The sequence below is a fragment of the Lytechinus pictus genome, chromosome 13 (genome assembly GCF_037042905.1).
Source record: "Lytechinus pictus isolate F3 Inbred chromosome 13, Lp3.0, whole genome shotgun sequence".
In the NCBI taxonomy this organism is placed as follows: Eukaryota; Metazoa; Echinodermata; class Echinoidea; order Temnopleuroida; family Toxopneustidae; genus Lytechinus; species Lytechinus pictus.
Genome location: NC_087257.1, coordinates 13695848 through 13710653, shown reverse-complemented (window position 1 = coordinate 13710653; position 14806 = coordinate 13695848). Strand labels below are relative to the sequence as shown.

Below are 14806 nucleotides of genomic sequence, written 5' to 3'. Positions count from 1 at the left end.
AGTAACCATGGAATAGCCCATATCTAGAAAATATTTTGAACGTGCATTTTAGATGTTGACGTTGCTGGCCGTCCATAGTTGCGGTTGATCGGATCAGTTTTTAATAACTCTTTGTAAAATGGGGTCCTGGTAAAATTTCCTGTATTAATTCTCTCGACTCCAGGCAGTCCCTTCCCTACGTACATATTCATGTATCTTAAAATTTATCAATGAAGATGCCCTACATGAAAAATAATACTTCTCGTGATTCACCTATATAAGCTCAACATAAAAATAAATGATGATAAAAACACCAAGGTGTATTCCCTCCAGATCATGAAACTCTACATATAATCCCCACCGGATCGATACCAATGATTATCTCCCATATGATCATGTAAAATGCATCATAGAAAAAAAAGCAGGATTTTCGGCTATTTTTTATTTCATTTTTTATTTTTTGCATAAGTTATTCATATTTTGTTTATATTGTCATTGAGTTCTGTATTTTGGAGGTCTTTTTTTACACATATGATATGAAAAATTGCCTGCATTGATGAGCAAAATGAGTTTGAAATTTGATTGTCAAATTTGTTAGCACAGGAAAAATTGATGAAGATTGTTTGGAATATAATATTGATGCATTGAAAATGGCTGGCTTTTATAGCATTTTCTTTTATGTCTTATTTTAATGTTTCTTTTTAATAAATCACTTAATGAGTTTGATACAGATCCACATGTGATGCCATGCGTGAATGGTTTTTTTCTCACATATCAAAGAAGAGATTATTATCTTAGTATCAATATCAAATTTGTTGTCAAATATATTCACTGATTGTGATATTCATATCTGAAATCCTGCTTCTTTTTACTAGTATACACTATCTAATCAATCTCACAATGAGCAATTTGGTGGACCGGAAGAATACTTGATAACAGGCCATAGCACTGCGAATTTCTTGACCATTAATAGCCAATTCAACAATTTCCCATAAAGTTGATAGTGGTGATGACAAACTTTACGAAATATGGGTCTCCGTCGAATTTGGCAATTCCACTTGCAAACTCTTTGATATCGAGCTATTTTTTTTGGTGAATTAGAATAGATGGTTGAGGCCGACTAGAATAAAGATGACCAATCGTCAAGATTTTCCCTCTTGGGCAAAGGGCATACATATATGCACTTCAGCCAGGCCCAGACAACAAGCAATTAAAAACAAGTACTGCCAATTTCGTGACCAAACACAGCCAAGTTTCCACCACCAACAATACCATGTGGGAAAATCTTCAAATTACTGACCCCTGTTTGAACATTTTCAAGGTTAACATTATGGCCTATCATCAAAGTGGGTTTCACAACGCTGTCCATAAGTTATGCACAACTTCATGCATGACTGGTGACATGAGGGGGGTGTTTCACAAAGATTTAAGTATGACTAAGAGTCGCACTTAAAGGCCTAGTTGCGTACGTTATAAAAGGCATGACCGCATTGGTCAGATCATGCTGAGAGGACGCACACTTCTGCGTATTGATCAATAAGATTGTGTTTCTTATCATGTACGCGTCAGCATTTAAGTGCAACTCTAAGTAATACTCATAAATCTTTGTGAAACACCCCCATTTGAGAACACATACTAAGAACATATTCCAGCCATGCGCAACATCATGCATAATTTTAGGAACAACTTTATGAAACCCTACCCAGGTGTCCTTCAGGTTCAGAACAAAAATGAATGTTAAAAAAATATGAACCTATTAAACGAATAATGCCTCATTTGAGATGACAATTTCATTGACCGCTTTAAAATAAGTGGGGGGGGGGGAGGGTGAAGAAAGAAGATATATTTTGTTAAATATGTATATAAACTCATATATATCTCAGCAATATAAACATTGACAGTAGTTAGGTAAAGAAGGGGAGGATATATATGCGTAGGTTACAGAGTTTAATACAAAATTTCCCATGTCCATAAATACATCCAAGTTTGGTGTCGGATGAATTTCAGACTGTTGTCAGTTCATATGCCACCAAAAATTTGAACAGGATTAGAGTAGAATAACTTCATCACAAGCTAACACAAATCCAACATGGTTAGATAAGGAGATAGAGGATTCATATTTTGGTTGGACACCTTTACCCAAAGTCAGAGCTACATCTTCCTCGCATGAATCCCGCAAACATCTGTTAATCCTTACATCTCGTCATAGACACAACAATGGCTGCAACAAAGTCGCGCATAATGCCTCAATAACTCTTTTTTCTCTTTCCAACAGCCATAATGTTTTATAGTTGATGAAATGTGAGGAACTGTCATGAAAGTATGCTTGCAGAATCTTGTGGGAAAGATGCAGCTACTTTGGTTAGATGCCCTTTCTGGGGGAAAGAGTGGGGTTACTACAAACAGCGTTAAGTTCCCTCAATAGACACACATATTTCTTGTTTATACTCAGAACAGAGCAGACCCAACTATCCACCATAGTATTGAGCAAAACCAAACACACCATTTAAAACACATAATAATTCCATGTGCTGGATAGTGACATGCAAAGCTATTGATCCTAATTTCACGTGATTGGTTCGAGTGATATGAAAAGCGTCTTACCCGAGATGATATTCTCAATAGCACCATCCGAGACCTCTTTGGGTCCTTTCTCCTTGCCCCTATACCTTGTCTCGAGCTCGGCTACTACTGCGGCCTGAAATCATCAAACAGAAAGCACAAACACAAAATAAACAGAAGATTGCTATCAATTCTTACAAGTACCTGTATGTAAGTATTAAAAAACATTTACTAAAGGAGAAAGTTCAGAAAAATAGCAATATCGAAAGATATTTTTATGAAACAGCATCCGAAGTTTATTAACAAAAAGGGTGTTCGTAAACCTGTGTATTAGGTTGCACACAGGTTTAGCCCATTTTACATTTGTTAAATTTAAAGTTAAGTGGTACCTATTTTATTTAATATTCACTTGGTCTAAAACACCTGTCTTTATGGTTACATAAAATGATTGCAAACAAAATTTTCATTTAGTAAGTATTCAAAAACAGAGACAGAGTGGAAATTAGACTAAATGAGAATTGGACCAGGTTGCTATCAGACCCGAAGGGTGTTTCACAAAGATTTAAAGGCCAAGTCCACCTCATAAAGATGTTGATTTGAATCAACAAAGAAAAATCAGACAAGCATAATGCTGAAAATTTCATCAAAATCAGATGTAAAATAAGTTATGACATTTTAAAGTTTCGCTTATTTTGCTCAAAATAGTTATATGCACAATTTAGTCACATGCAAATGATAGAATCGATGATGTCCCTCACTCACTATTTCTTTTGTTTTTTATGGTTTGAATTATACAATATATTATATTTCAATTTTTACAGATTTGACAATAAGGACCAACTTGACTCAACCATATAATGTTAAACAATGGTAATTCCACATGTTCAGGGAGAAATAAAACTTTGTTTCACAGGACAATGAGGAGAAAATTAGAATATATCATATTTCATATAATAAAATACAAAAGAAAAAGTGAGTGAGTGATGTCATCAGTTCCCTCATTGCATACCGACCGGAATGTGCATATAACTATTATGTGAAATTAAGCAAAACTTAAAAATGTCATAGCTTTTTTTTATTTTACATCCGATTTTGATGAAATCTTCAGTGTCATGCTCGTTGGATTTTTCTCTTTTATTCAAATTGACATTTTGTTGGGGTGGACTTGTCCTTTAAGTAGGATTTAGAGTCGCACTTAAAGACTAGTTGCAAGCAGAATTAAAGGCATGATTCCATCAGTCTGATCATGCCAACATGACGCGCATTACTGTGTATTAATCAACAAGATTGCGCATTGCATATCACGTACGCATCGGCATTTAAGTGAGACTAAGTCATACTTAAATCTTTGGGAAACACCCCCCCAGGTGAAATGTAGACCATAGGGCAATAAGACTAAATTCATAGTAGACCAAGTACAATTATATGCTTTTCACACTGCATTTCCTTAACCCCATACTATCCTTTACCCCGGACTATCCTTAACCCCATACTATCTTTTTTTCGATTCACACTGTCTTTCTTAACCCCATACTATTTGCTTAGCCGGGGTTAACGCCTTAACCCCGGGCAATCACACAGCTCATAAATATTGATGATTTTACCATACAGAGCGCGATTAACGTGCAATTTCGACTTCTGTGATTGGCTAATGCTTAGCCCCACTTTTGCTTAGCCCTGTTTCGTTTCACACTGCATCTCTTAGCACCGCAATTGTGGTGCTAGCACCACAATAAGCCGGCTGACCCCTGCTTTTTTGCAGGGCCAGATAGTACCGTACTATTTACCGTGCTAGCCCACTTTGCTAAAACGTAGTGTGAAAACGAAGTGGGCTAAGCTTAACCCCGGGCAAATGGTGGGGCTAAGACCCCCCCCCCCCCCTTAGCCCCACCAATTTCCTAGGGTTAAGGGGAAAAAGTGCAGTGTGAAAAGCATATTAGTCATGAGGGTGTTGAATGGTCTAAAGAAAAGACTGATAGCTTGTACACTAAGACAATACAAATCTTGTTTTAAAACCTTATCTCACCTGATTTTGTTTGTCTTTCCTAACTTTCTGAGCTGCTGCGATGTTATCTGCCGTGTTCTTCTGGGCTTGCTGTTAAAGATTCAAGCAAAATCATCACAAAGTGAATTATCTTTTTATTGCATTGCAGTATTCAGAAGCTTATTCATGAAACTGTATACGTAATGTTGCTGAAATTCTCTGAATGCAAACAATTCATCGTGGTTATATGTTGCAGTGAAATATGGGAATGATCAGTTTTCTTTCATACAGATACACATACAAACAAACCCAGAATCATTTGCTTACATGCATCACCCCCCCCCCCTCCCACAAATAGTATCAACACTACACATTTAAAGCAGATCATTCCAAAAACAAATAGAAATAACTGTTTATCAATAAAATGTCCTTAATGCAATAACCTGAAAAGCTGTAAGCTGAATAAATGGTTTTGGTAATGTACACTTCTTTGCCTTATAATGCCGCAGGATAAAAAAATATGGTACTGATAATATACCCTTAAGTAGACACATTAAAAAAATAATTTAAAAAACTTGTAAAATGAGAAAAGGCAACAAAGGGACTTAACATACCTGGATTTTTTTCCTTCGTTCATTCTCGACCTCTGCTTTCTGTGGAACGGAAAAGAATGAAGAGATAAGAATGCATGAACATAATTGTTGGGAATAATTTATTTATCTATTTCAAATCTTTATCCAGAGCAGCCTGTTCAGCTTTATACAAACAAATATGTAAAATTACACAATATATACAATTAAAACGTTCATTTAAAAATCGCTGGTCTTCCACAAGGCTCTGCATTATTACCTAAAAACATATAATTCAAAACATAAAGAAAACATAAGTAAAGAAGACATATATGCATATCAAAATAAGATTCAGAATGAGTAAGTAAAAGGACATGGTAAGAGAGGGTAAAAGAGGGAAAGAGAGAGAGAGGGAGAAAGGGGGAGCAGAGGCAGACAGAGAGGGGGAGAGAGAGGCAGAGAAAGAGAGAGAGGGGGGAAAATGTGAGAGGGAGAGAAAGAGAGAGAGAGTTCAGGAGCAAAGAAAATTATGTAATATCTGTGAACCATAATATGGTCGAAGTGGTATGTTCAAACAGGAAGTATACCCTAGCCAGAGGCTTGATTCATTCAAGAGTTATATGACCAAGGTGTAATTATTGAGTACCAGGTAGCAGGAATGTACTCCTTAAAATACCAAGGTGCCTTGTCGGCAGCCATGTTAAAGCAAGGGTAATGATGGTGGAGCATTTCGTGAACGAACTCGTCAGACATTTTATCCGCAAGATTTTTTACCTAATTGCTAAGAAAGCATGAATGCTTGTAGGCAAGCAACCAGGGGACTGACAGCTTAAGGTCCTCTCTGAGGGACCTGGTAATGAGGATTAATGTCTTACCAAAGTGCATTTGCGCACCGAGTGGGAATCAAACCCTGGTCGAAACCAGAATCCGAAACCCCCGCTCTTTCGACTGAGCGATCGCGCCTCCGAGATCTTGATTGGCTGAGAAGTGCTCATTCTATGTGCTTCTCAGCCAATCAAAATCAAGGAAAGTTGTCAGATCTGACAGCTTGTTAGATGAAATTTTGATGAAACGCTCCCCACGAGTGTCATATCGAACACATGAGCGCAATGTAAGAACTCACCAATATTATGATATTATTGTAATTAATGGTCAATTTCCCATGAAAGTTTTATGCACTGAGATACTTCCATTTGATTGGATAAGGACATAGTTCCCATAGAAATCAGGATAAACAAGGCAAAGAACATATTTAAGGATGAGGACCAACCTTGAAAGCAACTGAGAACCGATGGAAGAGGGCAAAGAAGGCACTGGGGGGTAACGTCTTGGGATTCTCACCAAAATAACCAACGACTTCATTGAATGCATCCTGAAACAAAAGATTAGAGATATACAGTATTAGAGCTGGTTATTTAAAATATGGGATATCAGTATGAGTGTTCTGATGATTGTTATTATCGTAATCATCATTATGACTTTGACAATAAATTGATTATGAACATTGGAATCATCATCATCTTTTTTACCACCACCACCACCACCACCACCACCACCACCACCATCATCATCATCATCATCATCATCATCATCATCATCATCATCATCATCATCATCATCATCATCATCATCATCATCATCATCATCATCACCATCACCATCATCATCATCATCACCATCACCACCATCACCACCACCACCACCACCACCACCATCATCACCACCACCATCATCACCATCACCATCATCATCATCATCATCATCATCATCATCATCATCATCACCACCAACATCATCACCATCATCATAATCATCATCATCACCACCACCACCACCACCACCATCATCATCATCACCATCACCATCACCATCACCATCATCATCACCATCATCATCATCATCATCATCATCATCATCACCATCACCATCATCACCATCACCATCATCACCATCACCATCATCATCACCATCACCATCATCATCACCATCACCATCACCATCACCATCACCATCACCATCAACATCATCATCATCACCATCATCATCACCACCACCACCATCATCATCATCCCCATCATCATCATTATTACCACTGCCAGCACAAATATCATCATCATCATCATAACACTAACCTCTTCTTCCCTTTTCTCATTCTCCTCCTCCTCCTCCTCATCACCATCTTAAACACAAACCTTTGCATTCTTGAGATCCATCTCCAGTTTCCGGACCTTCTCCTCGTTGTTCAGCAAGAAATCTCTGAGGATGGTATTATCGCTCTGCTGGGCGTACTCTCTCTTACACAGCGTGATACCATGGCTCAGACTCGTGATGTCAGCTATCAGATTCTCCAGCGAGACTGCACAATAATTTGGAAAACGAGAAAAAAATTTAGGAGGGTCAAAAAGAGCGCACAACATCACTCGAGAAAAATTGGTAAACCTGAAATATACATGGACTTTCTGAGCCCCATAACATCATTATGTGTGATTGATGGTGGGGTTGATTTGTACATTGATCATACACAATAATCAATGCTATCTATTGATAAGGTCAGCCCTATTATCAATTGTTTACCTTTATGATCAGAGGCTTTGAAGACATTTGAATGTGAAATGCTACATAATGACAATACAAAATATGTGGAGCGTCATGGCCCAGTGGATTAGTCTCGGACTTTGAAACAGAGGGTCGTGGGTTCAAATCCCAGCCATGGCGTAGTTTCCTTCAGCAAGGAATTCATCCACAGTGTGCTGCACTCGACCCTGGTGAGGTAAATGGGTACTGGCAGGAAGTAATTCCTCAAAAAGCTGTGTGCACCTGAATAGGTAGCCTAGCTTAACCGGGGTAGTAAAAATAGCAGGGCCTGCTGGGAGAACAGTTTTCGGAACTGAAGTGGCTACCCTGGGTAAATTTTCTGTTATTGTTATTATCATCATTATTATTATTGTTTAGAATCACTAAATTAGGCAAATTGAAAACAGCGGGTGATGACAAATTTCGCTCCCAGCTAACAGAATGCAATTGTTTATGGAGCTGTGCACCGATTGTGCATTGTAAAATTCTAGAACACATTAAATAATAATGATTTCTAGAATAAGTTTCACCCCAAGTCCTTTCAGAACTAACTTTGCTCTAGGTGATTCAAATGGCATGATTTAAGGAGCCTATAACGGTAATAGTGACTTGTGGTTGATAGCAGATTCTGTGAAGCATGGCCCTATCATGGCGTAATTTCCTTCGGCAAGAAACTGATCCACAATGTGCTGCACTCAACCCAGGTGAGGTAAATGGGTACCGGTAGGAAGTAATTCCTTAAAAAGCTGTGTGCACTATGAACGCCTAGCTTAGCCGGGTAATATAGGAGCGCCTTGAGCACCTAACAAGGTGGATATGTGCCCAATATAAATACCCTACATTATTATTATTATCATTCTAACCTGCTGCTGCCTTCTCGATGTACTGGAGATCTTCATGGAAACTAGCGACATCAGGGAATTTTTGATGGATGGTCTGTACGATGTAGTGAAGCAGGGTGATTTTACGGTCAGCTGATTTTGTATCAAGGATCTGTAAGAATTGATGTGAATAAAACAATGGTTGAAAATAAGTACAAAGGAGAGAATTCAAGAAAATTGTTTCATAAACTGTTCATAACTAACACATGAGTCTACATATATTGTAATTGATTTTCTGATTTTTTCAAGTACATGTACATATTGTATACTGCTTTATCTCTTATGTGTAATATATTTGACTTTGTCATGTAATATTTTGGTTTATTTTGTCAATGGGAAATGGAAATGAATGAATATTCAAAAACAATAAGCAGTATGTTCTTTAATAAGCATATAGCAATCATGTGAAATCTTGACAACACAGCAAGAAAACATAGAGAATACACTCAATTAGGACTGAAAGCTTACCGTATCTAGTGTTTGGAGTTTGAAACCATAGGCCGCTCCTCTCTTTGAGCTGTTCAAGTAGTTACCGAAAGCTAGAATAACCTGGATTTATATAAAAAAATATGACATTATGGGCTGGCAATATCTGTCAATACAATCTCCCAATTGAAATTGACAACAACAAAAAAACTTATATTACCATTATCTTTTAATATCATCGTCGTCATCATCATCATCACAATCATCGTAATCGTCGTCGTCATCGCCATGTTCGTCATCATCATCATAATCATCGTAATTGTCATCGTCATCATTGCCATCATCATCATCATCGCCATCATCATCATCATCATCACAATCATCGTAATTATCATCATCGCCATCACCATCACCACAATCATCGTAATTATCATCATCGCCATCATCATCATCATCAAGATTATCACCACTATTCCATACTTGTCATCCCACATAATTTCCACAATCAACATCGTTATTACCAATAATTGGTCACCCATCATCATCATCTTCACCATTAATACTAAAGTAAAAATAAAAAGAAGAATATTTACCTCTAATAACTTCTTGATCCTGCTCGAGTTCTTGATGGATAACGATGCTGATGTAATTGCATTCAGTTGCTAGATTGAAAAGAGGGGAACCGATATAATTAAAAAAGTACCAAGAAAAATGAAACCTCTTCTAAACATGGCACATCCTTTATAATATTTGCATACTTGTATGTGTTGCAAAGAAGAAATTGCTTTTTTTAAGAAATTGTTCTTATGTTTGATCATTAGATAACATAATAAGTTAGAAATATTATATTTAGCTGTCTGGAAGATAAACATGTAGCACAGGATATGGAAATACAGTGTGTGTGCCTGCTTAGCCCAACATTTGGTTTAGGCAATGATTATCAAAGATGAACTGGGAGAAGTGACATTGTTATATCCTAAATTTGAACTTGTAATATACTCACCGGTGTGAAAGAAAGTATGGTATCTGTGAAGTTACCCATGAAGATCATACAACCAAGACGTTGACCAAGCCTATCAACCTTACACAGCTGCAAAAAAACAAAAACAAATATTGGAAAAGAGGATGAAAGTATGTGTCAGACACATTTTTGTGATTGTATTAAAACATGGTATTTACCATAAAATGTGATGCTGTTTGAACTGTGTGGTGATTTGCATCGACAAACAAATCAAGTTCAAAATTGTTGAGAAAGCACAGATAGAATTGTAGTGCAAATCTAATAAATATAATTTTAGATTGAAGCATTTACATTTTTTTCACGTGGTATCTCAACCAGACTCAACGCGAGAACATATGTACCCATATCGTAAGCTTTGTGGGTTATTTCTAAACTAATATCTTATCTATCAGATTTTGTTTTTAACGTCTGTCCGTCCATCCATCCAACTATCCGTCCATTAATCCATCCACCCATCCATCCATCCACCCACCCACTCATACGTCCACCCGTCCATCCTTTCATCCATCCATCCCTCCCTTCCTCCCTCCCTCCACCCATCCATCCACCCATCCATCCACCTACCATCCACCCATCCATCCATCCATCTCCCATCCATCCATCCATCCATCCACCTACCATCCATCCATCTACCCATCCATCCACCCATCCATCCATTTACCCATCCATCCATCCACCTACCATCCATCCATCCATCCATCCATCCATCTACCCATCCATCCACCCATCCATCCATTTACCCATCCATCCATCCACCTACCATCCATCCATCCATCCATCCATCCATCCATCCATCCATCCATCCATCCATCCATCCATCCATCCATCCATCCATCCACCCATCCATCCATCCACCTACCATCCATCCATCCATCCACCCACCCACCCATCCATCAATCACTTTCACCATCTCTCTTACCTGAATCATGAGTCTATCCTCATCTGTGAGAACATTGATGGGCTTCTTATCTTTCTCATACTGCTGGAATGCTTTCTTCTCGTCATCCTTGGGACAACATCTATGAAGCTGTTCTACTGCATCGATCGGAAGAGCAGCGAGATTCGTCCTGCAAAATTGAAAAGAAGGAACAAAATAAGAGAGGAAAAATAACACCAGCGACATCAAAACTTTGACAAATTGAGTATTTTTAGATTATTTTTACATGCCAAATTATAATCCAGATCTGAAATTGAATGCAACTCCAAGAATCAAACACAACTTAGGTTCTCAACCAAAGAAGCGCACGCCGCATTCAAGTTTTTAACTAGTTAACTAGTGATCCATCACAATCGATTCTGCAAAGGGCCAGATCATTAGCTGGATAACCACTCCCCCCCTTCAAGAAAATTTCAGATAATAATAATAACAAATGCAATTTATTAGGCGCCATATCCATCTCGTAAGAGATGCCCAAGGCGCACATCTGAAGGGGGGAGCAAAACAAAATAACAAAAAATCATTATTGATAAAATGAGTTATAGGAGGTAGGTAAGTTTTTAGCTTAATCTTAAATGCAAATCTTAGATGCAAATTTATAAGTGGTACAGTAGGTAAATTCTAACTGAAGCAAATCGATTTATATTAGTTGATACAAGAAACAGGCCATCAATCAATTGCAAATTTGCAATGAAATGTATGACTTTCGATTGATTTGGGGACCTGAAATTGACTTGCGATCAATTGCAAGTTTCTTGCAACACCTTTATATTAGACTTACTTCTTGATTGCTTCGACGATTTGCTCCGTTGTAAGCTCAATCTTTCTCCTGATGATGGAGATGTTTTGTAACCTGTTTGAGTCGAGGAGAGACGTGGTTTCTTTCTTCAATGTCGCCTTTTTCTTACCGTCCGTCACCGTCAGACCGCTGCCTTGCGTCTGCGTCTTGAACGTTTCCTCAAAGCTGTCAAAGTCAATATCCTGTTGAATGAAAATGAAAGGATCGCAGTTAATGAAGCAAGATTGGTAGCCTGAAATCATCAAACCAGCATCTTCTTAAGACTCCCAAAGCACGTGTAGCATATGGTGCGAGAGCTTTACCTGCCTCAGCACCATCTCTCTGGAATAATTTGCCGTTGAATTTCAGAATTTTATCATCACTGGAGACCTTCAAATCTAAACTGAAGTCTTATCTTTTCAAACAGTATTAGTTATTGGCACTTTGACACTCATCCAAACTCTCTCACTCTTTCGTTTCTTGTGCATCTCGGAAGAGAATATTTCTAGATAGATAACGCTATATTAAAGTATTACTTTTATATCAACTTGTACGGTTCAGGCAAAGCAGATAATTTTTCTTTTTGCCCTGCTCCAAAAAATAATTGGAATATAAAACAAATATTGACTTCTCATTTGTCTGGGCAATAAAAAAACCATTACCCACTCAATGATCTTGAGAACAGACCTGCCAACCTCTGGGAATGAAAAACTGTATTCTGTGATTAAAAAAACTGTATTTTTCCCCAAAAAAGTGTATTTCATAATAAAATGCTTGGCGCACTCACTCATCGCGGCGTTCAAGCTGCATGCAAGCTAAAAATGCGCACTGCTCTTGCAGATGAAAAAAAAAACATTAAAACATGTGTATATCTTCACCCTGGTTTGAACAAAATGATTGAAAAAAAAAACAAGTTACCTGAAATTTCATTGATCTAATAACCATATTTGTGCACGTTTTATGAAATAGAGACATACACATGTATAGAGATTATTTTTCTCAATAAATTACGATTTAGTTTAAAAAAAAAACATATTTTTCAAAGAAAAAACGTACTGCCGTATTTTGGTTGCAAAAACGTACTAAATACGGCTTAAACGTACTGGTTGGCAGGTCTGCTAGAGGCCTCCTTTTTCCCCCATCGACTTTCAGTCTGAGGGGAAAAGGATCACTTTAGGTGCGATAGTTTCTAACTTTGTGTCCTCATGAGAAGTCAATATCTGGATGAAAAAAATAATAACAACTTACCCCCATAACCCTGTCATCATCAAGCTCACTGAACACGGTTCCTCCGATCTGATTCGGTTTAAATGCAACCCAATTGAGTGCTGGAAGACGATACTTGGTTCGGATCTTCTTCTTTATTGTTACAGCTGCGAGTACAAAGAAAGACAAAGATACAGAAAATTACTTGATGATGTGTTTCACGGTTACAACTGCTTAAATACGAATAAATCTAGCTTGAAAATTATGTATTCCACAATCAAACAAACTACAAACTGACAAGGGCTAGAAAATGTGAAGTATATGTATAATGACTATAAGCCATCAATGGAAAAATTTAAATGTATAAGGTAATTTTTTTATCAAAACAGATCTTATTTGATCTACATGTATATAATAATCAAGTAAAGAAGTCTATGGGTAATATTTTTTAAATAGTCTATGATTATGATCATAATGATAAATGTAAGAGCAATCTTATAAATAATACAATATAATAACAATATAAATAAAAATAATAACATTAAAAATAATACAAGATATAACAACTAATAATTCGAATAATGATTACGGTAAGTTATAATAACATTGATTATGATAATAAAAACAAAATTATGATGCAAATGAATTTTCAAGAGTATATACTCACATCCAAATGGTGCTCCGCCAATCATACCAGGGGGAGGGGGTGGAATTGGTGCCCCTGAAGGTGGGGGAGGGGGTGGAGGTACACCCATGGGTGGTGGAGGGGGAGCAGGAGGACCAGCTTGACCTGGTGGAGGGGGCGGGGGAGGAGGAGGGGGAGGTGCTGGTAGGAGAGAGATAGAGAGAGGAAAAACATTTTCATTTACATCCATTAAAAAGGAGATAACTTTGCTTCACAAGTGCAGGCAGTTCAAATCTATATAAGTATGCATTCACTCTTACCAGATCAGGTAAGTGTTTCACAAAGATTTAAGTATGACTTAGAGTCGCACTTAAATACCGAGTTGCGTACTGTACGAAAGGCTTGACCGCATTGGTCAGATCGTGCCATGAGGACGCGCACTACTGCGTATCTATCAAGATCGCGCGTTGCATATCATGTACGCATTTAAGTGCGACTTCAGTCATACTTAAATCTTTGTGAAACACCTCCCAGGTGGGTGTTTCATAAAGCTATTTGTAAAGTTAACAAAACTTTACGCATGACTGGAACATGTTCTTAGGTCATAAATCAATTATACAGGGATATCATTTAGCACAAGAAAGGATCACCAGTCATGCGTAAAGTAATTTGTATCTTACAAACAGCTTTATGAAACACCCACCTGAAATATACAACACATCTACCTTCCAAAATTTGAATGATTTCATAAAATCTTATCAAAGTGTCACTATCATGTGCATAAATGAATGACTGAATAACATCTAGAACCGATTTCGTTGTTGGCTATATCCATTTATCTCGTGAGATATTGAGATCACTTTCTATCATTTAACCCCATGACCCAAAATATCACCAAGGGCCCATTGCATGACACCTTTATTATGGCAATTTGGGGCAAAATGCTAACTACCATGGTAACAGGGTTCAGCAGCAGATCAAACTCAAGATTTCCATGGTCGTGACCGTAATGGCAAAGCTACCATGCTCGTAATCTTTATGCAATCGAGCCCCAGATCATGATCACTCCTATAAAGGCACTGGCCCGTATTCTGAAGTCAGGTTTAACTTAAACTCAGGTTTAAAGTTGTGGTTTAAGTATGGATAGCAAATTGTTACATAAATCACTAACCGTAGAGATATCATATTTCAGCTCATTTGGCTCTCAAATCATTCATAATTGTCTCGGAAGTATAAAAAGATGATTGTCTTCACCATTGAAGAA

The 14806-nt window shown here is 37.6% G+C and overlaps 1 protein-coding gene across 5 annotated transcripts in view; it reads right to left on the bottom strand.

Moving 5' to 3' along the window:
• The window catches only part of LOC129275034 (formin-like protein 2), a 51855-nt gene that overhangs the window by 11042 nt on the left and 26007 nt on the right, over positions 1 to 14806 (bottom strand). For all 5 annotated transcript variants that reach the window (XM_064108965.1, XM_064108969.1, XM_064108966.1 and 2 more), the window contains exons 12-24: positions 13585 to 13743; positions 12960 to 13084; positions 11715 to 11914; positions 10916 to 11063; positions 9979 to 10065; positions 9569 to 9637; positions 9018 to 9098; positions 8532 to 8661; positions 7287 to 7450; positions 6365 to 6466; positions 5140 to 5178; positions 4568 to 4636; positions 2584 to 2677 (exon numbers count right to left, since the gene is read on the bottom strand). In XM_064108965.1, the coding sequence (XP_063965035.1) occupies positions 2584 to 2677; positions 4568 to 4636; positions 5140 to 5178; positions 6365 to 6466; positions 7287 to 7450; positions 8532 to 8661; positions 9018 to 9098; positions 9569 to 9637; positions 9979 to 10065; positions 10916 to 11063; positions 11715 to 11914; positions 12960 to 13084; positions 13585 to 13743 (1467 nt within the window). The remainder of the gene's footprint in view (positions 1 to 2583; positions 2678 to 4567; positions 4637 to 5139; positions 5179 to 6364; positions 6467 to 7286; positions 7451 to 8531; positions 8662 to 9017; positions 9099 to 9568; positions 9638 to 9978; positions 10066 to 10915; positions 11064 to 11714; positions 11915 to 12959; positions 13085 to 13584; positions 13744 to 14806) is intronic.